Source organism: Ornithorhynchus anatinus, chromosome 19 (genome assembly GCF_004115215.2).
Source record: "Ornithorhynchus anatinus isolate Pmale09 chromosome 19, mOrnAna1.pri.v4, whole genome shotgun sequence".
NCBI classification, from domain to species: domain Eukaryota; kingdom Metazoa; phylum Chordata; class Mammalia; order Monotremata; family Ornithorhynchidae; genus Ornithorhynchus; species Ornithorhynchus anatinus.
In genome coordinates this window covers 8,425,956-8,452,640 of record NC_041746.1, presented here as the reverse complement: position 1 = coordinate 8,452,640, position 26,685 = coordinate 8,425,956, and the positions used below count along the sequence as shown (strand labels likewise).

General features: G+C 52.1%; 1 protein-coding gene and 1 long non-coding RNA gene across 3 annotated transcripts; one reads left to right on the top strand and one right to left on the bottom strand.

The window, feature by feature from the left end:
- The first annotated feature begins 1,259 nt into the window (after positions 1-1,259).
- On the top strand, positions 1,260-26,685 carry LYPLAL1 (lysophospholipase like 1). Of its 2 annotated transcripts, none has more exons than XM_029047124.2 (5): positions 1,260-1,382; positions 3,958-4,057; positions 17,594-17,763; positions 25,821-25,936; positions 26,332-26,685. In XM_029047124.2, exons 1-5 carry the CDS (start codon positions 1,295-1,297, stop codon positions 26,569-26,571), a joined length of 714 nt encoding a protein of 237 aa, XP_028902957.1. In that variant the 5' UTR covers positions 1,260-1,294; the 3' UTR covers positions 26,572-26,685. The 2 variants fall into 2 exon arrangements, with proteins under 2 accessions (XP_028902957.1, XP_028902958.1); XM_029047125.2 differs by lacking the exon at positions 1,260-1,382 and adding an exon at positions 2,428-2,458.
- Positions 12,812-15,697, bottom strand: LOC114805662. The gene is made up of 3 exons (XR_003753663.2): positions 15,663-15,697; positions 13,859-13,927; positions 12,812-13,008 (listed from the first exon to the last, which is right to left on the bottom strand). It is a non-coding gene; the product is annotated as an uncharacterized LOC114805662 (long non-coding RNA).

The window sequence follows — 26,685 nt, the reverse complement described above, 5'->3', positions numbered from 1 at the left end:
GCAGACAGACGGGATCGGGGCGACGTACATCTCATTAGACCAAATAAATAGGGCGATGAAGATACAGGCGGTCGAGGGGACGGGAGAGAGGTTAGGAGGAGAGGGAAAGGGGAGAGAAGAGGGTTCAGCTGCGGAGAGGTGATCGGGGGGCGTGGAGGGAGCGGAGGGGAAAGGGGGGAGCGCGGGCTGGGAAGGCCTCCTGGAGGAGGTCACTTTCGTGCATTCCATAGTATTTGCTGAGCGCTTACTCTGGGCGGAGCCCTGGACGAAGCGCTTGGGATGGACAACCGGGCAACAGAGAGAGACCGTCCCTGCCCACGGACGGGCTGATCGGGGGAGACGGATGGACAGAAGCAAGAGCGACGAACGGAATCGAGGGGGACGGCCACCTCATTAAAACACTAGCGCTCCAGAGACTCGAGGGGACGGACCTCTTACGGAAACAATAGCCACCGATAGAACGAAGGGGACGGACAGCTCATTAAACAGCGTGGCTCACTGGAAAGAGCACGGGCTTTGGAGTCAGAAGTCATGGGTTCGAACCCCGGCTCTACCGCTTGTCAGCTGTGTGACTTTGGGCAAGTCACTTCACTTCTCGGTGCCTCAGTGACCTCATCTGTAAAATGGGGATGAAGACTGTGAGCCCCACGTGGGACGACCTGATTCCCCCGTGTCTACCCCAGCGCTTAGAACAGTGCTCGGCACATAGTAAGCGCTTAACAAATACCAACACTATTATTATTATTATTATTAAAACAATGGCGACCCGTAGAATCGAGGGGACGGCCGGCTCATTCACAAAATCAGTAGGGTGAGAAAAACATATACAGATGAGCAGACTTGACTCCTCTGGGCCTCGGTGACCTCATCTGTCAAATGGGGATGAAGACCGGGAGCCCCCCCGTGGGACCACCCGATCGCCTTGTAGTAACCCTCCCCCCCCAGCGCTTAGAACAGTGCTTTGCCCATCGTAAGCGCCTAAAAAAATCCTACCATGATTATAGTTAGGGAGGGCCCACTTGGCCCCGAGCGCTGGGCTTGGGGAATGGGGGGGGGGGGAGCGGGTCAGGCACTGCGTGCTCGCGGCCGTTCCCCGTGCGTGCGCGGCCCCGCCGCCGTCGGCGCTCTCTCCCTCCCCGCCCGTGCGTGCGCGGCCCCGCCGCCGGCTCTCTGTTTCTCTCTCCCCCGTGCGTGCGCGGTCCCGCCGCCGCCGCGGCGCTCTCTCTCTCTCTCTCTCTCCCCCCGCCCCCGTGCGTGCGCGGCCCCGCGGAGAAGGCGGCAGGCGTCCCCGGCGATGGCGGCGGGGTCGGCGCGGCTGCAGCTGGCCGTGGTGACGCCGGCGGGGAAGCAGCGCGCTTCGCTCATTGTGCTGCACGGCTCAGGTGGATGGGGCCCCCGGGGCGGGGGGGGGGGGGGGGCGGTGCTGCGTCCGCGCGGGAGGGGGCGGGGGGGGCTCCCTCGCGCATGCGCGCCCCAACCCCCTCCCCCTAGTGACGTAACCCTAGTGACGTCATGCGAGCTGAGCGGCCTCCCCTTGCAGGGATTGAGCGCTTACTCTCTGCCGACCGTTCGACCAGTCGCTCGATGAATAAAAATAAATACATGTCGGTATCTCTTAAGCGCTTACTCCGTGCAGAGCCCCTGTTCTGAGCGCGGGGGGGGGGGGGGGAGATGCAGGGTCGTCAGCCGGTCCCACGTGAGGCTCACGGTCTTCATCCCATTTTACAGATGAGGCCACCGAGGCCCAAGAGAAAAATAATAATAACGTCGGTATTTGTTAAGCGCTTGCTCTGTGCAGAGCGCTGTTCTAAGCGCTGGGGGTGATACGGGGTCATCGGCTGGTCTCACGTGGGGCTCACGGTCTTCATCCCCATTCGACAGATGAGGTCACCGAGGCCCAGAGAATAATAATAATGTCGGTATTTGTTAAGCGCTTACTATGTGCAGAGCCCCGTTCTAAACCCTGGGCTAGAGCCGGGGTCATCAGCCGGTCCCACGTGAGGCTCGCGGTCTTCATCCCCATTTTACAGATGAGGTCACTGAGGCCCAGAGAAGAAGAAGAAGAAGAACGTCGGTATCTGTTTCGGCGCTTACTACGTGCCGAGCGCCGTTCTAAGCGCCGGGGGCGATGCAGGGTGATCACGTTGCCCCACGTGAGGCGCACGGTCTTAATCCCCATTTTGCGGATGAGGTCACTGAGACGGGATAATATAAACGAGAACGACGATGGTATTTCGTTAAGCGCTCGCTGTGTGCCGGACGCTGTTCTAAACACTGAGGAAGATGGGCGGGAATCGGATCGTCCTACGTGGGACTCTCTCAATCCCCATTTTCCAGACGAGGGAACTGAGGCCCGGAGAAGCGAAGCGACTTGCCCAGAGTCACGCGGCCGACGAGGGGCGGAGCGGGGATTCGAACCCGCGACCCACCTCTCGCTCCCCGGCCCGGGCCCTCTCCGGTAAGCCGCGCCGCTCGACGGATACCGTCGTCGTCATTATCGTCGTGACCCCGCCTCCGCCGCTCGGCAGCCGGGGGACTTCGGGCGAGTCACTTCACCTCCCCGTGCGGGGCGAGCGTTTAACGGATACCGTCTCGAAAATGGGTTTTCCACTGACCTTTACCCTGCCCGGTGTGGATTTGGCAGTGGGCGTCCTTTAGCCCGGTACTTTCGTTTTCGGCGCCGGCGAGTTCAGGGGCTCGGAGGTGGCCTCCACCTTCGCGTGGGCGGAGTGGAACGCGGAGGCGGGAACGGTGGCGGGATGGCAGAGTTTTCCCGCGGAGAAAAGCTCCCGAGCGTCCTGCCGTTCCCGTTGCCCTCCTCGGCCTCCGACCCGCCTCCGAAGTGAATACGAGGGGTTCCCGCGGAGACGTCGCCGCACCTCGGTCGGGACGCGTCCCCGCCTCGTGACGAAGGCCTTTACGTAGCGGGGAGCCCCCCGGAGCGAGGCGGCTCCCGTAGAAACGGAAGCACGCGGTCTTCAGTTAGCAGATTTCCCGAAGCTACCCGTCACTTCTCCGTGTCATCCGGAGATCGGGGAGAGTCTGCGATGATGACGTTGGTATCCGTCGGGCGCTCGCTACGTGCCGAGCGCCGGGGGAGCTACGGGGTCATCGGGTCGTCGTCCCACGGGAGGCTCACGGTTAATCCCCGTTTTACAGACGAGGGAGCCGAGGCCCAGAGAAGTGAAGCGACCCGCCCGCGGTCACCCGGCTGCCGAGCGGCAGAGCCGGGATTCGAACCCGTGACCTCTGACTGCCAGGCCCGGGCTCTTTCCCCTGAGCCGCGCCGCGTGCTCTCCCTCCCTCTTAGACCGTGACCCTCTTAGGCGGCGGGGGCCGCGGCTTATCCGACCGCCTTGTATTCGGGAGAAGCGGCGCGGCTCCGGGGAGGGGGCCCGGGCTTGGGGGTCGGAGGTCCTGGGTTCGAATGCCGGCTCCGCACCTCTCAGCCGTGGGACTCGGGGCGGATCGCTTCACCTCTGCGGGCCTCGGTGACCTCGTCCGGAAAACGGGGAGGGAGACCGTGAGCCGCACGCGGGGCCACCCGATGACCCCGCATCTCCCCCGGCGCCTAGGACGGCGCCCGGCGCGGAGTAAGCGCTTAACGGATACCGACGTTATCATCATCGTCTGTGGCGGCGCTTATCGCGCGGTAAGCGTTTCAGTTCTCCATAACTAAAGCGGACTGCCCGATTTGTAGTTGATCTGTTTTCGGAGCAGTACGATTACGCCGATATTCACCTGCAGACCCTAAGTCTTGTCATTTGCAGGGCTCTGGTCCGGAGCCCGCCCTCCCGTGACGTCGTGCGTGAACTCCGGTATTTTTCACCGTGTCACGTTAAAGTTTTAAAACGATGGATCTTACGAGCGGCCAAGAAGCAGCGAAACGTGATGACGGTATTTCTGGTGGCCTCGAAAGCCAGCCTCCGACCTTTGCCCGTTCTCCGTGTTCCGCAGGTGACAGCGGTCAAGGAATGAAAGATTGGATCAGACGGACTTTGAATCGGGACTTGGCTTTCCGGCACGTAAAGATCATTTATCCGACGGCTCCCCTGAGGTACAGCTCGCCGCGTCATCTGCGAGGGAGTATCTGAAGAGAAACCTTGGTTTTTGTACGCGGGTCCTCTCCGGTCGCCTGTGGACTTCGGGGTCCTAGACGCGCTCGGGACGTGGGGGCGTTTCACAGGCACGGCGGCAAGAGCCCGGGCTTGGGGGGGTCCGAGGTCACGGGTTCGAATGTCGGCCCCCGCCACTCGTCAGCTGGGCGACCGTGGGCGAGGCGCTTGACTTCTCCGGCCCTCCACTGTAAAAAGGGGGATCAAGACCGTGAGCCCCGCGTGGGACAACCTGATGACCCCGCATCCACCCCGGCGCTTAGAACGGCGCCCGGCACGTAGCGGGCGCTTAACAGGTACCGACGTTATCATCAGAGCAGATACAGCCCTGAGAGTCTCGCCCGCTTGGTGGAGCTTGCCGTCTGCGTAGTGAATTCAGCCTCGGGGGGCCGGGAGCTGGGCGGAGACTACGGTTAGCCGTGGATCCCGGTATGTCTAGGAATGGATCTTCCGAACCGTGTCCCTTGATCTTCGTCGCCTGATGATGATTCTCGCTGGCTTTTTTTAACTGTCGGCATCGGCGGCGGCACCCTCCCCTTAAAGCAACTCCGGTTCGCGGGGCTCGACGGTTTCTCGGCTGAGAAATCCCCTACGTTGTTGAGTTCTCACGTATAGCAGAAGCCCATTCGTTGAAGTTGTTAGTCATTTAGCGTGATTTCAACCCAGCTCGCCCGAGTTTTAACTCTTCCTCGGTTCTTACGCGATGATCCTTGCGGCACGTGGCGGCTAAGCGGTTTATAATGCCGACGGCAGCCGTTGAGCGCGAGATGCGAGATGATCCGACCGGACGCGGTTCCCGAACCGCAGAGAGTTCAGTGCGCGAGCGGGAAGCACGGGTATTTTATCCCCCTTTTGCAGATAAGGAAACTGAGACCCAGGAGAGTCAAGGGATTTGCCCCAGACCCTGCAGGCAAGTTGTGGAGCTGGGATTAGAACCCAGCAGCGTGGCTCAGTGGAAAGAGCCCGGGCTTCGGAGTCAGAGGTCGTGGGTTCGACTCCCGGCTCCGCCGCTTGTCAGCTGGGTGACTGCGGGCGGGTCGCTTCACTTCTCTGGGCCTCGGTGACCTCATCTGTCAAATGGGGATTAACCGTGAGCCTCCCGTGGGACGGCCCGATGACCCCGTATCTACCCCGGCGCTCAGAACGGTGCTGGGCACACAGCGAGCGCTCAGCAGATACCGACGTTATTATTATTTAAGTAGCCGTTTTTGCGGTCTCCTCTCGTGCACCCCCACGTCCCGCATCTCTCGAAGCGGCGTGGCCTAGTGGCGAGAGCACGGGCTTGGGAGTCAGAGGTTGCGGGTTCTAATCCCGGCTCCGCCACTTGTCCGCTCCGTAACCTTTCGGGCAAGTCACTTAACCCCTCCGCGCCTCGGTCACCTCGTCGGGAAAATCGGCGTCGAGGCCGTGAGCCCCACGCGGGGCGGGGACCGTGACCAACCCGATGTGTCGGATCCACCCCGGCGCCTGGCACGTGATAGGCGCTTAACAGATACCGTTACCGTGATGATCGTTCCCGAGTCCTCTTTCAGAGGATTCAATCTGTTCTCCCGGGCCCTGTCCTCATCCTTCCCTTTAATTGCCAGGGTCCCAGCTCACGTCACCAGGTGAGCGACACCCAGTGCCGATGAGCTTCTCCTATAGGGAGGGGTGCGGGAGAGTGAGCAGTCCCCTCCTCTAAGCAGTCGGCGGTATGTACTGAGCGCTTCCTGCGTGCAGAGCACCGAGATACAGGCTTGGGAGAATACACCGCAGCAGAGTGGGCAGGCACACTTCCTGCCCACGAGAAGCCTCTCCCTCCTCCTCCCGTCTAGGTAAGGGGCCGGTCTAGCTTGCCCGACCCGGTCGGCGGGTGAGAGAGACGGCGCGAGAGAGGCCGGGAGCCGAGCATACGGCTATCGACGTCTTGTCGAGCGGGGTCGGGGAGGTGCTGGTTGAACCGATGCCATTTTCGACTCCACGGGGTCTTGCGGAAACACGGCAACCGTCTCGTGTGAGGATCGCCGGGACGGCTAGAACAAGGAGCACGGCTTCACTTTTATTTTCCAGGATACTATAATAGGGAGCAGCCGGGCTTAGCGGAAAGAGGTGACCCGGGTTCAGATTCCAGCCCGGCAAGTTTCCTGCCCTGTGACCTTGGCCAAGTCGACTGACGTCTGTGGGCCTCGGTTTCCTCATCGGTGAAATGGGGATTCAGTGACCGTTCCCTCCTCCTTGGACCGAGAGCCCCGCGTGGGACGGGGACCGCATCTCACCTAATTGACTTGTACCTAGACCGGTGCTCGACGCATAGTGAGCGTCGAACGGATGCCACGGTGATCGTACCGAGACCTCCGAAGGCATCGTGGAAAGCTAACTGAAAATCCGAATACTTTCCTTCTTCCTTTTAAATAAAAGCGGTCACGTCTTCCTTTCTGCTGTAACTTGAACTTTCATAGGCTTGTTTTATGACGGAGACTATCAAAAGAGAAACGCCTCACGTGTGCTCGACTGCCGTCGGTGAACGGTGCTGTAGAACGCTACCTTGCAGGCCCCTGTTCGTGATAAGCGCCGTTACCTGAAACCGGGAAATAAAACAGATGCGTTTCAGTTCGGTAATGCCTGCCACGGTTTGGTACCAATATACAGAAGACCGAGTTTGTGAAATATGCGTATTGAATAGAACGTAAATACCAGAAGCCTGCACCGACCTGGTCAAGAGTTATTCTAGCATTCAAATGTGCAGCAAATTATACTTTCCCGGTCTGTTATACGTATATATATATATATATATGTATATACATATATACATATATAGCTCTAATCTCTGCCCGACACAAAAATCAAGTATATCGATGCCCGGTCTAGGTTTGGACAACTAATTCCTTAAATTAAAACTTCAGGAGTTTGAGACTTGGCGGTTAAAAATGTAGGGAATGTATAAACTATTTAAAATATAAAGCACATGATGGAAAGTTTTCTGTTACTAAGAGAAAACAGATCGTTAAAACGCTACGTCCGTGTTATACAGATGCGTGTGCTGGGGGAGATGGGGGAGAATTTATGAAATGGGATGTGCCGCTAATGGGTTTCAAAATCCCACTGAAAATGCATTAAAGAAGTTTTATAAGCCTATTTAATTAAACCCCCTTAGTCTCGACACCCCGTGGGCAGTTGGCAGGGGGACCAGAGGTGCAAAGCGAAAGGGCCAATTTTGCCCGATGTTTTTGGAGTCAATTTTTGTTTCTGTCTCTTCGGGTATTTGTTAAAAACGGGCTCTGCTCCAGACCCTGTGTTAAGCGCTGAGGTGGATACAGGCAAATCAGGTTGGACACAGTCCTTGACCCGTGTGGAGCTCACAGTCTTAATCCCCATTTTACCCACGGGGTAACTGAGGCGCAGACTGCCCGGGTGCCTAGTACGGTGCTCTGCACACCGTAAGTTCTCAGTAAATATCACCGATCGACCGACCGGACCGGTTTCGCCAGCAGCCTCTAAGGAGCATCAAATAACTTGGGTGATGATAACTTACAGAACTAAAAGACGATCCAAGTGACCTAAAGGCAATTGTAAAACTTGACCGAAAGTTTGAAATCTTTGGGAGTCAGGGGACCTGAGCTCCGGTACCCGCTCCGCCACTTGTCTTCTGGGTGATCTTGGACAGGTCAGACCGTTGCACGGCGATGGGTGTACGGGAGGGACGCGAGGAGGTAAGCGAACGATGATGAATGTGCCCCTACAGCAGAGTCATTTGCAGTTAACAGTTCTTGAACAGTTCTTCAGAAGCAGCGGGGCTTAGCGGAAAGAGCAGGGGCTTGGGAGTCAGAGGACGTGGGTTCTAATCCCGCCCCGGCCGCTCGTCTGCTCTGTGAGCTCAAACGAGCCACTTAATTTCTCTGAGCCTCAGCGACCTCGTCCGTCAAATGGGGATTAAAACCGTGAGTCCCGCGGGGGACGACCTCGTCACCCTGTATCCGCCCCAGGGCCTAGAACGGTGCTTGGCAAACAGTGAGCGCCTAACAGATACCACCGTTATTAATACTGTATTCGGATACGGTGATGCAGGATACAGGATGCCCGAAATACGAATACAGGATCCGTGAAAGTATTCGGATTCTCGTTTAGCTTTCTACGATTCCTTTAGGGGTCTCGGTACGATTATTATCATTAAAACCACTGTTTCAAAGGCTATGCTGATGCTCTTGACCGTGGCTCGGTGGAAAGGGCCCGGGCTCGGGAGTCCGAGGTCACGGGTTCGAATCCCAGCTCCGCCACTTGTCAGCTGTGTGACTGGGCAAGTCACTTAACCTCTCCGTACCCCAGTTACCTCATCTGTAAAAATGGGGAGGAAGACTGTGAGCCTCACGTGGGACGGTCTGGTGACCCTGTATCTCCCCCGGCGCTTAGAACAGTTGAGTAAGCGCTTAACGAATACCAACATTATTAACCTGTTGAGCGGAAAGAGTTTCTCAGGATTGGAGGACTACTCTGACCCCATCTTGCAGATCTCGTATTGTATTCTTGAACGCCCGTCGAAAAGTCAGTCCTCCGAGGGCTAACCGTGTGCCGAGCACTGTACTCGGTGCTTGGGAGAGTCGAGGACAACCGGGCAGCACAGAACAGATCGAACGGTTCTGGACCCGCCCACGGCCCCGCTTCCTTCGGGCAGCGAAAGGGAAAAGGTCGGACGTGATTCCTTCAACTCCGCCCCGACAAAGCATCCTGCCTTGGAGTGAGTAACCTGAGAATCATGGTGAATTTCCCAGCACAGCCACATTTTTTTAGCAAGTTTTAGAGCCCTGGTCTGTCGATCGTAAGATCGATAAACAGGCTATCATCTTGCAATACGGCCAAAAAAAAAAAAAAAATCGGATTAAACGTGTTGTGTTTTTCTTGCCCTCGAGCAAAAATTAAGCATGGAGAAAATGCCACTTGAGAGTCTGAATGACCTCGAGTGGAACAATGGACAGTATCATTCTCCTCCCCAGATGTGCTCTCCTCCCCGAAAAATCTCAAACACAATGCATATGAACAGTTTCTCCTGCCAGTGTGCTTGTGTATTTCATTTCACAAATTGCTTTAGAAATGTGGATTATAAGCAGTATACAAAGATCCGGGTTCTCTCCTTACTCTTTTGTTGAAGCGTTTTCAGTTCGGATTTCTTTTGAGCTTCTCCTGACACATATCTAATGCTGTAGCTATTGCTCCGCCGTTAATTATTTTACCAGTGGGCTTTGGTGAGCATTTCCAGTGTAAGCCCCGCTTTTGCAAGGTTCATTCTAAAGTCATTAAAGTAATTCTGGGCTAAAACTCGGCATTCTGGGCCTCAGCTCCGAAACCATTTTTATCGCTTGACCAAATTAGCCTCGTAACCTGCCTCGTATACTTAATCTCCTGTTAATGCGAAATCAAATGAAACATTTTTGGGAAAATCAAATTAAAGGCAGGGTGGAAAGTTTTTCTCTCTGTTAAACTTGGATTTCTCCGTTGCAGAAGAACCGAATTTTTCTTTCAAAAGGCAGTGAAAACATGGCAGTTTTAAACGTCTTTTAGAACCGCCGGGGATTAACTGATCCGCTTGAGAACTACGAAGGGTCCAGATATGACAGAGTATACGGCATTCTCAGCGCTTTGACTTGTCTCTCTTACGAGCAATACTGTTACCTTTAAGGATCTTCCTTTAAGCTTAACACTTTTCAAAAGCGATCATTTCGTCACGTAGGTATCTTATTTCAGTCAACCCCATCGATCGTAGTTCTTGAGCATTTCCCTGCGTGCTGAGCACTGAACTAAGCGCTCCGCACCGTATTTCACATTTCCTTGGGTACCCGCCCCAGGATTTAGGGCCGTCCGACTGGGAGTCTGAGTGTATAGTTGTGTGTGGCCCTCCGAGTCAGAGAATGAGTTTATCCTTTTGAGAAATTCATTTGGAGATTGAGCATTTTGATCTCTTACCTGTCTCTCGGTTAACGGCATTTACCAGGTGTTCCCACTTAGCTACCGGGCTGAGGGGCGGATTAAAAAGGAAGAAGTCATAATCCCCAGAAACGATAGTAAATACATAAATGAAAACGCAGCTACAGACACCTCAAGACTTTAGCGGGTTGGTGGGGGGATATGCTTGGGCTTGGGGTAGCTATGCCTTTAATTATGCTGTTTTAGGGGATAGAATAAAAGGATCTGTCTTCTCTCCTTCCTTCCTCAACCCAGTATTTCCCCTGCAAGTCAGGGGGTCTGAAGCCTTGTCTTTCTGCCTTCTACGCCCATAAAGCCTATTCCACAGGACCTGCTAGTGAAGACACACGGGGACGCTACGTCTTTCAAAGGCAGGAGACCGTCTCGTCACCTCATCGATTTGGCAGCCCTTTGGCAGAGGCTGATGGTTTTGGAGTTCCAAAGCTTCAGAGCCGGCTAGCCAGAAATATCTGGACCGGTCCGAATTAGCCCCGGGAGCCACTTGCCTAGCGGGCTCCTGGCTGAACGGCCCATTCGGCCGAGGTCTCCTTTTTCCGCGAGCCGCGGGGTCGCCGACGGTCAGAAAACAGATTTTCCTTTTTCGGGTGAGTTTTCTTCCCACGGGCCCGGAGAACCGTCAAAATCAGTATCCGCAGTTGAACGCGGGCCCGTTGCGTGCAGAACAGAATGCTAGGGAGTCGAGAAGAGAGACAAACAGTGGACTGAAATAAACGCTCGAGCGCTGCGGTGCCTGATAGGCTGGTATGATTAAGGCACGCCTCCCGGAAGATGTGGCTTTTTGGGAGGGATGAGAGTAGAGATGTGGTTTGGCAGGGGGCAGGGTGTTCCAGACAAGCCCCGAAGCCTTGGCATTCTAAAACCGCCGGAATCTAAGTGATGAGCTAAGACTTCACCCCCGAGGAGAACTAAAATTTCAGGTAAAGTAGTAACCTCTGTTTCAAGCCCCTAAACCGAACTCCTTAATCCAGGCCAGCTGTGGATCTCGGGAACCTAGAGGAGAAAGCGAAGCCGTCACCACCCGGCTCCACCGTTCGAGGACACAACCTTCTTTCCGATCAGGAATAATTATAACGATGATGGTGTTTGTTAAGCACTTGCTATGCGCCGAGCACTGTTCTAAGCGCCGGGGTAGATACAAGGCGATCGAGTAGGGCAGAGTCCCCGTCCCGCACGGGGCTCGCAGTCTCAATCCCCGCTTTACAGATGAGGTCACTGAGGCGCGGCGAGGCTGAGCGACTTGCCCAAAGTCACACAGCAGACGTGGCAGGGCCGGGATTAGAACCCACGTCCTCTGACTTCCAGGCCCCTGCTCTTTCCACCGGGCCGCCCAAACCTGAATTCCTAAGGAAGAGAAAGCCGGCGTGGGGAATCGCTTGGTCGTTACGGACCCGGCAGCCTCATCTGGCCGCCCCCCATCTCTGCCTCGATCAAAGCGGGATCCGGGCCTCCTGGGCTTTCACGTGGCTGGGAGAAATAATCGGAGAAAACCGTGATAAAACCGTGGCCCGAGGGACAGTCGGCTTGAAGGGAGATGGCGCTTGTTGTGGAGTGGTCATCCCGGCACCGAGCCAAGTGAGGGTTTCATCAGAAAGTCGCTCAGGACGAGAAGTGCCGGATGCCCCTTCTTCAGCAGAGGTCTTCCCTTCGTCGGGGGAAGCCCCCGGGGTCTGCCGCGGAGTCGGACAACCCCCCGTTGCCAGCCTTCCCCGCTCGCCCGGAGGCCCGACTGAGATTCTGATGACCTCATGCCGGTCTCTAAAACAAAAGCAATCAGCGCGTATCATCCTACCATGACGGGTACCGACGAAGAGACGGGAAGATTCAATAAGGATCTGGACAGACTCGTCGAAGAGATTCCAACCTCTGACAGGCTGTCCTGGGAGACTTCAACACATGTGCGAGCAATGATGCAGAAATGTGGAAAAAAAAGTATTTGGAACACACGGGACACCCACGCATCCGCTCGGCCCGTGTGCGAAGCGTAGTTCGGAATCACCCAAACGGTCTTCCCCTTGCCGGAGAAGAACGACGTCACAGACGTGCCCGAGGTCCACGTATCGCGACTTCCCCGATCGCTGGCCTTCCATCTGTAGCCGATGAGTGGACGGTGTCCACGATTGTGAGTTCCACCGGGGCGGAGAATTTCTTCCTCGCTCACAAGCGGGGCCCGGGGCAGTGGAGGGGAACGCCGTTTCCAGCCACTGGCCGTTCACGGCCAGCGTTGCTCAGACCCCGCTGTTTAGGAGCGGATGTTGGGGCCAGTTGCTAGCGGGATGTGCGCGTTGCTTTAGTAGTCGCGGTGGTTTCTGCAGAGCCCCGAACTTGCTCTCAGACTCAGAACGGTCGGGGCGGCTTGTCGGACGTCCACCTAACCGAGATTTAAAATAATGATAATTATGGCATTCGTTAGACGCTCACTCTGTGCCGGCACCGTACTCGGCGCCGGGGTGGATGCAGGCAAATCGGGTCGGACACGGTCCCCGTCCCACACGGGGCTCACGGTCTCAATCCCCATTTTACTGACGAGGGGACCGAGGCGCAGAGAAGTGACTTGCCCGAGGTCACGCGGAAGGCGAGCGGTGGAGCTGGGATTAGAACCCAGGTCCCTCCGACTCCCAAGCCCGTGCTCCGTCCACTAGGCCACGCTGCAGTAGTATTTATTGAGCACCTACGGTGTAGGCCCGAGTCCATATTTTCATTGGAAAATGAGATCTGCATCACAAATAGCCGAATCGTTTCTGGAGTCTTGATGTAATACGCCTTTATTTTGTTCCCCGCCGCCTTCGATCTGGTTTGTTGCTTTGCTTTCCTAAACGTTGTTTCCCCGGAGCACCCATTCTACGCACACGCGGCATTTCTTAAAAACCGTTTTTTGAAGTAGCCAAGGTTTTCGTAGGTCGGTCCCTTTTCCGCCTCTCAGACTCTTTTCCCAATGCCACTGGACAAAAAAGAGAAGAAAAAGTCAGACCTCCGAAGACGTTTGGGAGTCTTCTTAAAGCCTTCACTGTAGCTTAAAAATTAAATTAAAAAATGAAATTTAAAGATAAGAATCCGATGCTCGATTGACATGAGAGGTACCACGGGGTTGGTTCCAGATATTGGGTGACATTTTGGATTTGTGTGATATCTAGAAACCCACGACAGGAGGACTATTCCATCGATAATGCATTTTCTAGCTCTGTGTGTTATGTAAAGGTAAGGGTCGTATCTCAGCGCTCACTACACGCGAAGCATTGTGCTAAACGGAGCGGTAGATACGGTGTAATCGGATCACACACAGCCCCGCTCCCACGGGGGGCTCGTAGTCTAAGTCCACATTCTTCCTCAAGACATTATTCTCCCAGTTCAGTTGCGTGTGTCTTTGTTTTAATTGTACGAAAGAATTTAGTTCTCTTTTCTTGGAGTGACCCAGATGGTTCCGTGCCAGACATATTTGTTTACGATGGTAATGTCTGAGTTGTGTCATACCAGCTAATAAAGGGATTTATTTAAGGAATAAGGTGAACGATTAAAACAGATGTGCCAGTCTCTCCAACTGTTAAAAGAGTCTTATTTTTTCTACCTCACATAAAAGTTTCATTTACAACTTGGGAAAATTAAACGGACATAGGGTGTGTGTATCACTGTCAAGAAGAGATCGGGTTAAATCGAGAGAAGTTTGTATTTTTCGAAAATTGCCTCGCTCTCCATTTCCTCCTTGCCTTTTGGGACCCGACTCTCCCTTTAAATCCTTCGGTCCCTCAAAGAGTTGGGGCAGAGCCATCGTTTTGGCAAACCTCTTAACGTACCGTATTTCCATCGCCGCCCCCGGACCGTCCATCCTCCGTCTTCGCCGGCAGTTAATTAACACCAGAGTGCTGTCGAGGAAGAAGGGGATAAAAGTAATAAGGTTCATGCCGGCTTTCTCGTGAGTGGCGGTGCAAATCATTTTAGCCTATGATATCATCTGGATTCTTGAGCTCGGAGTAATCGTCATTAAAAGGAGCAGCGGGATAGAATCGGAACGAGACGTGTCAGAAGGGCCCTTTTTTTGAACTTCCGGTTCTAGCGCAGAGCGATGAAACCTGACGATTCTGTGAGTCGTTTATTTTTGTTCGATAGTAACACTCACGACCGTGTTTTCGGCCGGCGGCGGCGGCGGTATTCATCGAGCGCTTACCGCGTGCAGAGTTCCGTGCGGAGAGCGCGGGAGAGTACAGCGCGGCCAAGTCGGTAGACCGTGTTCCCCGCCCGCGGCGAGCTTACGTCTTGAGCTGTCTTAGACCCCGGAAGGTTCTAGAACCCACCATCTCTAAGGCATCGCGGTGAGGATCTCGGCCGGTCGACTCCCCGGGGGAGAAAGATCCCCACCTCCCTCCGAAGGAGGCGGCGTATACGGTGATCGGAATATACCCGAGCCCTTTTCAGGCGATGGGGAGGGAATGGATTACCGATGAGGTGCGTTTCAGCAGCTTTTTGCCCAAGCCCTCCCCGGGGGAATTCCTGCCGGCTGGCAGAGGTCCTTGAGGAATTCTGTTCACCTGCTCACCGGGCAGCCCTTCCACTAACCGCTTCCCACCTTCCGTGGCCGGCGGGGGCGGGGACGCCAACTCCACGAGGACCGTGGAGGGGGAAAAGCGGGGAAGGGGTTTCCCGGCCGTAGGTCTTGGGGTGGGGCTGGCTCACCCTGGTTCTCGGACCCCAACGGCAGCTAGAAGTGGAACCGAGCTGGTGGTCTCTCCTTATGGTCCCCCGGCCCCCAGATCCGGCCGGGGCTCCGGAGCGGAGCTAGGGCCGTCCGTTCTCTCTTGCCCGAACTAGACCGTCTGGGGTTGTCGGGAGCGAGGCACCTCGAGCCGGATTCCGGGAGCTCTCCGAGACCTCCTCTTACTTTCGCTGGGCTGTGGGACTAGACCAGAAGCTCTCCACCCATGAACCCGGATCCCAGAAGAGATCGGAGACGGTACAGGGGCTCCCCCGGCCCGGGCCGGGAAACTTTACGCCCACCGGATTTGGGAAGATTTGGAGCTTCTCTCTCCTCTGCCGGGTACCGTCTCGGATGGAGCGTGGCCCAGTGGGACGAGCGAGGGCCCGCGACTCAGAGGACCTGTGTTCTAATCCCGGTTCGGCCAAGTCACTGAGCTTCTTTGCGCCTCAGTTTCCTCATCTATATGATGGGGATTCAGTGCCTGTCCTCTCTCCCACTTCAGCCGCGAGCCCCAGCCGGGACAGGGAGCCGCGTCTGGCCTGAGTATCTCGTCTCCGCCTCAGGGCCGAGGACAGCGTTCGGCTCGGAGGAAACGCCCAACAGATGTGGTCGTAATTATTATTAGACCTCTTTGATGGATTAGTGTTGAGGAGAGGCATCTTCAAAGTCCCTTCAAAGCTCTGCACCTGCGCTCAGAATGAAAATCTGCCAACTCTAGCGGTGGAGCCAGGATTTCAGAGACAGTACGTAGCCCCACCAATTTGATTTAACTTGGTTGGGGCTCAGTTTACCGGTGCGGCTCCCCTCCCGCCGTCTGCTCTTTAACGATAGTAATAAAAATAATAATTTTTGAGTAATCAGCAATTATGACATGAATCGCTCAGTGGTATTGATTGAGAACTTACCACGGGCAGAGCACCGGAATAACCCCTCAGGAGAGTACAGTTCGGCGGAGTTGATAGACGCGTTCCCTGCTCCCCGGGAGCTTCCAGTCTAGAGGGGGAGACGGATACCGAGGTAAATTACGGATATCTGCGTAAGCGTTGTGGGGCCGAGGGTGGGGTGGGCGTCGAGCGCTTAGAGGGTAGAGATCCAAGTGGCAAAGGTGACGGAAGGAAGAGGGAGGAGGGGAGGCGAGGACTTGGTCGGGGAACGCCTCTTGGAGAAGCTGCCATTTTAATAAGGCTCCTAACGGGGGAGAGTGCCGGGCTGCCGTGTATGAAGCGGGAGGGAGTTCCAGGACAGCGGGAGGAAGCGAGTGAGGGGTCGGCGGCGAGACGGACAAGACTGAGATCGAGTAGGTTGGATTTGGAGGAACGAAGCACGTGGGCCGGGTTGTAGTAGAAAATCCGTGAGGTCAGGTAGGAGGGGGAGGGTCGACTGGGTGCTCTAAAGGCGATCCGGTGCTATCGGCTTGTCATCTACTCAAACCCTAGTCATTACCTAGGTGGAATAATAATACGGTCATTTTTATTTGAACGATTCTGATTATTTGTTTCGAGGGGGCAGGTGTCATTCTACCGCTATAGCGATCCCCAAAACGTTAAAACCAGTACTAGTTTCATGGCCGCTGACGGGTAGGGCTAATGGAAATCCCGGCGCGGGCCAAATGGAACTCAGTGAGTAAACGCATACTCTTCACTTCCATTTCATTAGACGTGGATGACAACCTGCGCGTTTTGGAGGAATTAATAACGGTGGTATCTGTTAAGCGCTCACTATGTGCAGAGCGCTGTTCTAAGCGCCGAGGTAGATCCGGGGTCATCAGTTTGTCCCACGTGGGGCTCCCAGTCTTCGTCCCCATTCGACAGATGAGGGAACTGAGGCCCGGAGAAGTGAAGCGACTCGCCCACAGTCACCCAGCTGACGAGTGGCGGAGCCGGGATTCGAACCCATGACCTCGGACTCCCAAGCCCGGGCTCTTGCCACGGAGCCACGCTGCTTCTCAATTCAGTGAATTCAGTGTAAGGAGGCAGCGTGGCCTTGTGGAGAGAGCATGGGCCTACGAGTCAGAGGACCTGGATTCTAATCCCGACTCTTGTCACCTCTCTGCTGTGTGACCTTAACTTCTCCGTGCCTCAGTTCCCTCATCTGTAAATTGGAGACCGAATCCCACCCTGTCCGACCTAGACCGTGAGCCCTTGGTGGGGAAGGGACTGTGTCAGATCTGATTATTCATCCGCTTGATTCTATTTCATGCCCTTGATTCTGTTTATTGCCACTGTTCTCGTCTGTCCGTCTCCCCCGATTGGACCGTAAGCCCGTCAAAGGGCAGGGACCGTCTCTATCTGTTACCGATTTGTCCATTCCGAGCGCTTAGCACAGTGCTCTGCACATAGTAAGCGCTCAATAGATACTATCGAATGAATGAATCGTCTTGTGCGGCGTAGCGGACGGAACATAGACCTGGGAGTCGGAAAGACGTGAGCTCAGATCCCGCCTCTGCCACTTGTCTGCTCTGTGACCTCGGGCAGGTGACTTCACTTCTCTGTGCCTCAGTTTCCCCACAGATAAAATGGGGATTGACACTGTGAGTCTCACGGGGGCAGGGACTGTGTTCCGATTTGGCTGTACCCATCCCAGCGTTTAGTGCAGTGCCTGGCACGTAGTAAGCACTTAACAAGTGCCACGATTATTATTACCACGGCGCTCAGCACTCAGTAAGCATTTAATAAAAATCACAGCTATTTAAAGGCAAACGGAAGGCAATTTTTGTGATCCCGGCTGTTCGGTGCACTCCACTTAGAGCCCAACGAGGAAAATAAAAGTGTTCGTTTTCATCCTGCCAAATCCAGACACGTCTGCTTAGATACATCTTTATCCTTCCGTTTTCCAGGCCGTATACGCCTAGGATGGGAGAACTCTCCCCTGTGTGGTTTGACAGATACAAGATCTCGATTGACAGCCCAGAACACCTCGAATCCATTAATTCGATGTGCCAGATACTCACTGATTTGATCGATGATGAAGTGAAAAGTGGCATCAAGAAGAACAGGATACTAATAGGTAAGATTTCTTCTTCTGTGTAATCTGCGATAATCTTTCTCTTCTTGTCTAGGTTTACATTTAGCTACATTTAGAATGTTAAATGCAACGGGATTCGTCTTCAGATCAGTCAGGATCTGATTCAAAAATCGTCGTCCATTTGACATCTAAACTTTGTATACACCGTTTAAGAGATATGGCGATTCATTTCAGTCTTTTAAAGTCAGTCGTAGTAGTTCATTTTTAACTTGATTTGCCGCCAGCAGGCTGCAGCTCTAACCCTCAGAATTTGGTAGAATTTGCAGCTCTTCTGTCTGAAAACTGTTGTTTCTTTTTTGAAAAAAAAGGGAGGAAAAACTGTTATTTCTGTTTTGGAAAAAAAAAAGGGAGGCACCTCAGCCATTGCTGTAAGGAAGATCATTTCTGAAGGATTAGCAACATCTCACCTGAAATTTAGCCTAATCCGAGTTCAGTAGCACACATTTACAGTAATCAGAAGTCTTCGTGTTAAATGTGCTTTTAAAACCATAACTTGTCTGGGTTCTGGGGGGGTTAAAAGCATAAATTCCCTTCCTGATGAGCTCGGGACTCCCCCTACCCCAAAGGATGCTCTGAAGAACCATGTGTTGGTTGTCCTTCTTGACCTGGATCCTGGATTGAGACAAATATAACACCCTTACCTTTTTCCTCCAGCGTCCCAGAATGGAATGCTTATTCAAGAGGCCCTCTTCAACCTGCTGATATTTCCCCTACTATCTTGCGGGGGGATTTTTGAGTGTTCTTCATAGTAACTGGTAACCACTGAGAGCAAACTGTGTGCAAAGCACCGTACTGAACTCTTGGGAGAGTAAAATACGGCGGAGTTGGTAAACATACTCCCTGCCCACAACGAGCCGTGAGTCTAGAGGTGAATCTGTGGTCACCCTGGCCTACCTTCTTGGTGATTTTTTTTTTTCTTTAATCGTGTCCCCTCCCTCTCAGCCTTTACCTTTCCTATCTCTCCTCATTTGAAAATCTGTCTGTCTCCCCCGTCGTCTTGGTGGCCCTGCTCTGAAGCTTCTCCGGCTCTCGAATAGTCTTCCTAAGATGCAAGAAAATAAAACCGCATGCAGTATTCCAGGGCTTGAGGATGAACCATGGTTTGCTCCGGCTTCGAATTATGCCTTGCGTCGTTCAGGCAGACGCACGTTCTTGGAAGATCGTGACTTAATTCAGCCATTAGGTTTTAGCCAAATCGGGGAGTGAAAATGACCCGTTCGAAGAGGACTGACTGGCTTTCTCATGTGGCTGTGGAAAGTCCTCTCGTGTATCAGGACCGAGGAAGTTATGGGAAGGGTTTATAGGCTGCAAGAACTGACAGCGAGATTTGGGAGTAGTTTAAGTGTTCAGAGTAGATATGGTAGGTAGATTTGAAGAACTTGGGGGGCCTCACAGGCGCGATACTGCACATTATGTGATCAGGAATAGTACTCTTTCTCTAGCTTTACTCGTTACTTTTTTCAAAAGTGGTGATCCAAGCATATTAGTAGTGTAATCACTACAGGGAATGAGTTTGTGGGAAGCATCATGGTGTAGTGGATAGAGCCCAGGCCTGGGAGTCAGTAGGTCAAAGGTTCTCCGCCCCCCTCCCCCCCCCCCCGGTCTGTTGCGTGGCCTCGCTCGAGTCACAGCTTCTCTGTGCCTCAGTTACCTCATCTGTAAAATGGGGGCTAAGACTGTGAGCCGTATGCGGGACAGGGACTCTATCCAATCCGATTTACTTATATCTGCTTCAGAGCTGAGTTCAGTGCCCAGCGCCTAGTAAGCGCTTAACAAATACCATAATTATTATTATTATCCTTGTCCTCTCCCGAGCATTAGTATAACGTTGTTCGCGCGGTAGGTGCTCGATAAATCTGATTGGACGAATGAATGGATGAATTGTATAAGCAGCCAAGGAAAATAAGCATTCAGGTACTGCGGAGCTGGTCAAATGGCAAAAAATTCACCCATGCCAATAGGACAAGTCATGCCACCTCTCTCGTTTATCCTTAGGCCCCCGGTACAGTTCCTGAGTGATTGAGAACGTAATGCATAAGTCCGGCATTTCTCCCACGGATTCTCCTCCCGTGGACCCACTCAGTTGGAGGGAAGTGTTTTTCCCCTTAACATCACTCCTGCCCCCCGTCAAAATACCACGGATCCCGTGTATCAGGAGATTAAAAAAAAACAACCACCAAGTCACTTTTAACCATCTTGAATAAATTGGACACTTACCTCTGCAGAATGTCCAGGCCTTTTGTCTCTGCCTTCATTTCTGTTATTGTTCAGGGCGTTTTTTATCGTAGAGTGTTTTTGCATGTGTTTAGACCCAGGTTTCTCCAAGGAATAAGAAGTTTATAGTATATAGGAATTTCTTACAAATAGTTCTTTTCGTCTGGGTCCAGGATTCAAAAGACTTAACATTCAAAGTGGTCTTGATTCCAGACTTTACATTTGTATGTGCTCGGTACTTTAAGTCACTCAATCCAGGTTTCTAGTTTCCTAATTGTCTGTAATTTTTCCAAAATGAGTTCCAAAAGTGGGCATGAAAGACTGATTTTCACTGTAGTTCAGAGTATTTTCTGTTGTGATTTTAATCTCTCCTGTTGCCCGCTCCGTACCTTTTCCTTCCTATTACCAGAATTCACAGGACTTAAATCTCTATTGCTGCAGCTGATTGTGTACGTTTCTGTAATTCGAGGGCACGCGTTGGGTACGTGCTTATGTCTGTGTGCATTTGTCGGTTCTCGTCCTCTAAACCGAATCTGCGTCTTCCAGTCCCCTTCCCCAGTCGTTTTATCCGCTCATCCGTACGCACACGTATTCTCACACGTGCGGATTTGGCTGCCCAGAGGAGTCTTATGAGATTCCAAAGTTATTCTTCACACCCCTGAAGAATATCAACAAATATCAATGTCAATATCAACAAATTTTGTAGAGTGGCCACTTCATATGAAGTATTCTGGTACTTTGGATCGTATATTCCTTTCCTTTTGACTGGGAAGCAGGGTGGCCCGCTGGAGTCCGAGGACCAGGGTTCTGATCCTGCTTCTGCCACGTACGTGCTGTGTGACCTTGGGCAAGTCACTTAACTTACCTTTGCCTCAGTTCCCTCATCTGTAAAATGGGATTCACTACCTGTTCTCCTTCCTCTTTAGAATGGGAGCCCCAGGTGAGAACTGATCATCTTGTATCTACCCAGCGCTTAAAACAGTGCCTGGCACAGAGTGAGCACTTACCTGATACGACGATTATGATCCTATCTGTTTTCTGTGCTATCCTGTATATTTTATTAGGCTTCTCGATCTCATATAAAGTTTCGTTAGTGTACTTCTCACCTGCTTTATTTTTGGTTCCCGGTTAAGGCTCAGATGCTTTCAATAAATGCTTCTTGGATTCAGTATATTTAAACAGTAATCTTACATCTACACACTGAAATTATTCTGGAATCATAACACAAACTACAGATAATCATAGAAATCATTTCACTGCATTTATTCTGTGAGATATCAGTAGAGCATTGCTAAACGGCAGGTTCTCCCAGGGAGAATGGAATCCAAAGAACGAGCCTTTCAAATCGCATTTCCTTCTAGTAGTTTGAGCCACGTGAAAGTAGCGTTGCCTAATGGCCTTCTTCCCTGAAGTGATTAATTTGTCAAAACCTGCTAATGAGTGTTTGCAGACTGCCTTGACAGACTGTGAGTAACTGGGTACAGGCTCTCGATCAGATCACTGTTAAACAGACACGCGATTTCGGTGGATGCATTCTTCTGGATTCCGGAGCCCGTGAAGTGACCGTGGTTTTACGAACAGACAGGGTGCCTTTGTGAGTTCGAGTAAATAAATTCTGTGGGAGGGGTGATGCCATCATTTATGAGGTGACCCTCCAAGCACAAGAAACCGATCCTGTCGCTCCAGAGGAGGGAAAAGGAGACCAGTGATGCCGTGTCACCATTGACATTTTGTTTACAAGTCGTGGCTGGGAAAATGTGCCTCTTCAATCTCATTTTAATACGCTCTGTCACTCTCCTCTCAGTGATTCTGACAACCTACTGTATGAGATCTTTTCGATATTACTGAACATCTTTCTTCCGTAGGCAGGTCCGATGAATCTGAGTTGTTGATCCCCTCTGCTTCATTCCTGTACTTGTATATTGCATGACCTTACCTTATTCCGTGAACTTACGAGCACTGGGAATGTCAGTAATTTCAAGGATAATATGTCTCTTGTACCTCTAGGCCAAAAACCGCATTCTTTCAAATGAATTTTAGGAACACTAAAGCGTACTTACTTTGGCTTTCTTACCCTCGCCTCCGAAAAACTCTGAAAAATGAATAATCTAATTTCAGTTTTAAAGTTCAGATTAGAAAAGGCTCCACCGTATTATTTACAGGGACGCTATCTGTGAAATCTCCCAGCTCTTTTTAATCTCTTTCTTTTGAATCTTGCTTATGTTTTCAGTAAGGGATTACTTTCCTGTTAGTGGCTTAATTGGAGAATCACCTTCATTCTTCCTATGCCTCATGCGATAAGGAATCTGCAAGGAGCAAACAGCTTGTCTACTGTAGAACACAAAAAGCCAGGAATTCCACTCAGGGTAGTGAGCCCTAGTTCTGTCCTCTAAGCTCATTGGGGCGGGGAATGTGACTGTTTACTGTTGTGCTGTGCTCTTCCAAGCACTTAGTACAGTGTCCTGCACACAGTAAGTGCTCCGTAAGTACGATCGAACGAGTGAACGTACTCCGCAAGAAGCCCCGGCCTCGGCGAATCGGAATCCACCTAAATGCAGACGGTAGAAGATGCTTTGTTCCCTTCACCTCCAATCTTAACTGTGTGCTCGATGCTTCCTGCGTGCGTTAAGTTGAACACAGACAGTACACTGTGTGTGAATTTGTATTCTACTGTATGTTTGCAACATTTGTACTTCGGAGATCAATATGTAAATGTATCCCAGGAATAATAGCGTCTGCCACTTATGATTTGCTTATAACCTTTCTTCCTCAGTTTCTTAAAAAAAGGGGACTGCCGGGTCGGCGCCAGTCTCACCAACCCATTCGAAATAATAATAACAGTAAAAAGAAATAATATCTCTGAAGGGCACACTGTGCCAAGCACTGTACTGAGTGCTGGCGTAATAATAATAATAATAATAATGTTGGTATTTGTTAAGCGCTTACTGTGTGCAGAGCAATGTTCTACGTGCTGGGGTAGATACAGGGTAATCAGGTTGTCCCAAGTGGGGCTCACAGTCTTCATCCCCATTTGACAGATGAGGGAACTGAGGCCCAGAGAAGTGAAGTGACCTGCCCACAGTCACACAGCTGACAGGTGGCAGAGCCGGGATTCGAACCCATGACCTCTGACTCCCCAGCCCGGGCTCTTTCCACTGAGCCACGCTGCATGATCGTCAGGTCAGACCCAGTCACTGCCCCTTTAGGTATCTAATCCCCATTTTACACATGAGGAGAGTAAGGCCCAGAGAAGTGGAGGTGGGCGAGGTCACCCAGCCGACAGACGGCAGAGCCAGAATTAGAACACAGATCTCCTGACTCCCAGGCCTGTGCTCTTTCCACCGTGTACTCAAAAATAACTATCAGAACTCAGAACTCAACTCTTCCACCTTTTCCGAATGGTGGGCTTTAGCTTTAAAGGTAAGCGTAATGTGGGAACTATTACAAAGCGGCTGAAGAAAATATAAATCCCTGTGCATTATCTTACTCTCTACCGTGCTTGCTCAGGATCCCTGGATGGAGCTGTCGTTCCTGGGAAATCGGAACCCTGCCCCCTTGAGCTCATCAATCAGTCAGTAGTATTTATGGGAAACAGCTTGGCTCAGGGGAAAGAGCCCGGGCTTGGGAGTCAGAGATCGTGGGTTCTAATCTCGACTCTGCAACTTGTCAGCTGTGTGACTTTGGGCAAGACACTTGGCTTCTCTGCGCCTCGGTTACTTCATCGCTAAAATGGGGATTAAAACCGTGAGCCCCACGTGGAACGACCTGATAACCTTGTATCTACTCCAGCGCTTGGAACGGGGCTTGCCACATAATAAGCGCTCAACAAATACCTTCATTATCATTATTAGTATTTACGGAGCGTCCGGTGAGCAGGCGCGATCCTGGCCTTCAAGAGCTTACAGTCCATGAGGCTCCCGGTTTCCGTAAGGATTCTGTTCTCTCGGATGGAGCTCACTTGCACGTTTCAAAATGCAGAGTCCTCCGTTTACCACATGATTGGTTCCTGGAGCTCACGTTGTCGGTCGAAGCGCTTCTTCCCGTAGGAACGGTGTGCAGAATCGAAGTCGTGTTCTTATTTCATGGTATTTACGAAAGGCTTAATGCGTGCCAAGCACCGTACTGAGCACTGGGGTCGATGCAAGCGAGTCAGGTTGGACACAGCCCGTGATCCGCGCGGGGCTCACAGTCTTTTAATCCTCCTTTTGCAGACGAGGGAACTGAAGAACAGAGAAGTGAAGTGACTTGCCCAAGGTCACACAGCAGACAAGTGGCAGAGGCAGGATCAGAACGCAGGTCCTTCCGACTCCCAGGCCCGGGCTTTTCCCACTAGGCCGTGCCGTCCCTCGGTCACCAGAAAGATGACGGAGACGGAGTCGGGTCATTCGATGGACCGGCAGACTGAGCGTGCGGTTCGGATTCAGCACGTGCTTCGAGTTTGCGTGTGCCTCTTTTTGGGGTGGGAGGGAACCAGTGGGTTGATTGAAACGCCTCCCATCTCCCCCCACTAACTCCAGTCTGTGTGCTGTTGATGCATTTCTTGAGTTCATGAGTTCGAATGAGTTCATGAGGGCTCATGAGTTCGAATCCCAGCTCTGCCACTTGTCAGCTGTGTGACTGTGGGCAAGTCACTTAACTTCTCTGGGCCTCAGTTCCCTCATCTGTAAAATGGGGATTAAGACTGTGAGCCCCACGTGGGACAACCTGATTCCCCTGTGTTTACCCCAGCGCTTAGAACAGTGCTCTGCACATAGTAAGCGCTTAACAAATACCAACATTATTATTATTATTATTTCTTACTTTCTTGGAAGTCATTTTTCAATCTCTGAGTTCTTTTCATCCGTCAGCCTTGATGGTGCCTTTTCGCCATTCCCGGCCCCGCCCGCTGGCCGACAGTCCCTCTTCACCCTGTTACTTATAAGCAGAGGTTCCAGTACCAACAGGATTGCACCGGTGGATGGCACGGGGGGTCTTGCAGGTTTCTTCATTCCCCGAGAGCTTAACATTTAACCTTTGATGGTTCAGAAGCAGCTTCTCGGCGCCTCGGTTGAAAAATAACTTGGGTTTGGAAGCGCCTGAGCCCACAGTACGGCATTTGCTCATAAGTAAATGCCAGCGAGTGTATAGATTCATTCAGTAGTGTCTACTGAGCGCTTACTATGTGCAGAGCACTGTACTAAGCGCTTGGGATGTATCGATCGGTCCCTAAGGTGCCGCTGCTGGAAGTGAGATGTTCTTCGTCGGTGTGAGTATCGTGCTGAGGCTCGCCTGCGTTCTGGGGCCGTGGAGGGCAGTTTCTCCATTACCCGGCCATTCGGGATGAACACCGCCCAGCCTCCGATAGTCTAGAGGGAGAAAGAATATTCAGCCGCCGGCAGGTTGTGCTCCCAAGTTCTTTCCGCGGTTAATAGTGACGGCTTCCGTTGAGCCGTCGGCACCCTCTCTCCCAGTTTCCCAGAACCCTAATCGCAAAACAGCCGATGGGGAGAATGGGCGCATTCTGCCTTCCTGGGCGTCCGTGTGTGTAAAAGTACGGCGGGTCGCCCTGGAGATCAAACTCCGTCTTCCTCCGGCAGCAGAAGAGAGAGAACGAGGCAGAGAGGGCACGTTCGGGATCGCTGGGGGTTGAATTAATACAGATTTACAATACCGTGCACGGAAACACTCTGCTTGCCGAACTAGAATGATCGATTCATTAAAGAAGAATAAAAAGCTTCGGCAAGAAGGAGCAAGTGAATTCCGTCTAACTTTGATGCGTTCAGTCCGACCGATCAATAGTTTTTGTTTCTCATAAGAAGTTACAAAGACTCTTTTGGTTTTTATAGGTGGATTTTCCATGGGAGGATGCATGGCCTTACAGTTAGCATATAGGAAACATCAAGATTTGGCTGGAGTGTTTGCTCTTTCTAGTTTTCTCAATAAAACATCTGCTGTTTACCAGGTGAGATCCAGATTTGTTTTCAAAAAAAAAAAAAAAAAAAGACTCGGGCAGCACTTTCAAATTCCAACTGAAAGGAAAACTGATAATTAAGCAATGACAATTGTGGCATACATTTCCTGTGGATTAATGACCAGCTGGCTGGAATTAAGTCCAGCCGCTCATTAACATTCAGGAAGTGCGGTGTATTGAGACCATTATTAAGTCAAATATCTTTGTTGGGGGCGGGGGGAAAGAAAGCTAAATATCGCATGTTCCAAAGCGTGTACCATCGAGTATCGGTAGAATATGAAGTGTACGTTGTCAAATAGGTTTTCCTCGCATTTTTTTCTCGGATAAACTAGTGGCATTCCTTGAATTTGTGGTATGGCATTCGAACCTATTTTTCTGCTCCCTAGGCTCTCCAGAAAAAAGAAGCCAGCCTTCCTGAACTGTTTCAGTGCCACGGGACGGCTGATGAGTTAGTTCCGCATTCGTGGGGCAGAGAGACTAACTCGAGGTTAAGATCTTTGGGGGTGACCACAACGTTTCATAGTTTTCCACGACTTAATCATGAGCTGAACCGAGATGAGCTGGAACAGCTGAAATCCTGGATTGTAAAGAAACTACCCGAAGACGCAGAAACGCCCAGCGCGTAAATGACGTATTTTACCGTTCTGAAATGATTGAACACGGGCGTCCCGCCTTGATTTTGGCCGAGGTGTTTTTCGATCAAGGATCGCGATCATTAAAATCGTGAAATCACTCCCCGT

Excerpts from the sequence above, each read along its gene's own strand:
- LYPLAL1 (XM_029047124.2), top strand. The coding sequence starts at position 1,295 with ATGGCGGCGGGGTCGGCGCGGCTGCAGCTGGCCGTGGTGACGCCGGCG. Across the intron at positions 17,764-25,820 it reads GAAGAACAGGATACTAATAG|GTGGATTTTCCATGGGAGGA; the intron begins GTAAGATTTCTT and ends TGGTTTTTATAG. Across the intron at positions 25,937-26,331 it reads AAACATCTGCTGTTTACCAG|GCTCTCCAGAAAAAAGAAGC; the intron begins GTGAGATCCAGA and ends TCTGCTCCCTAG.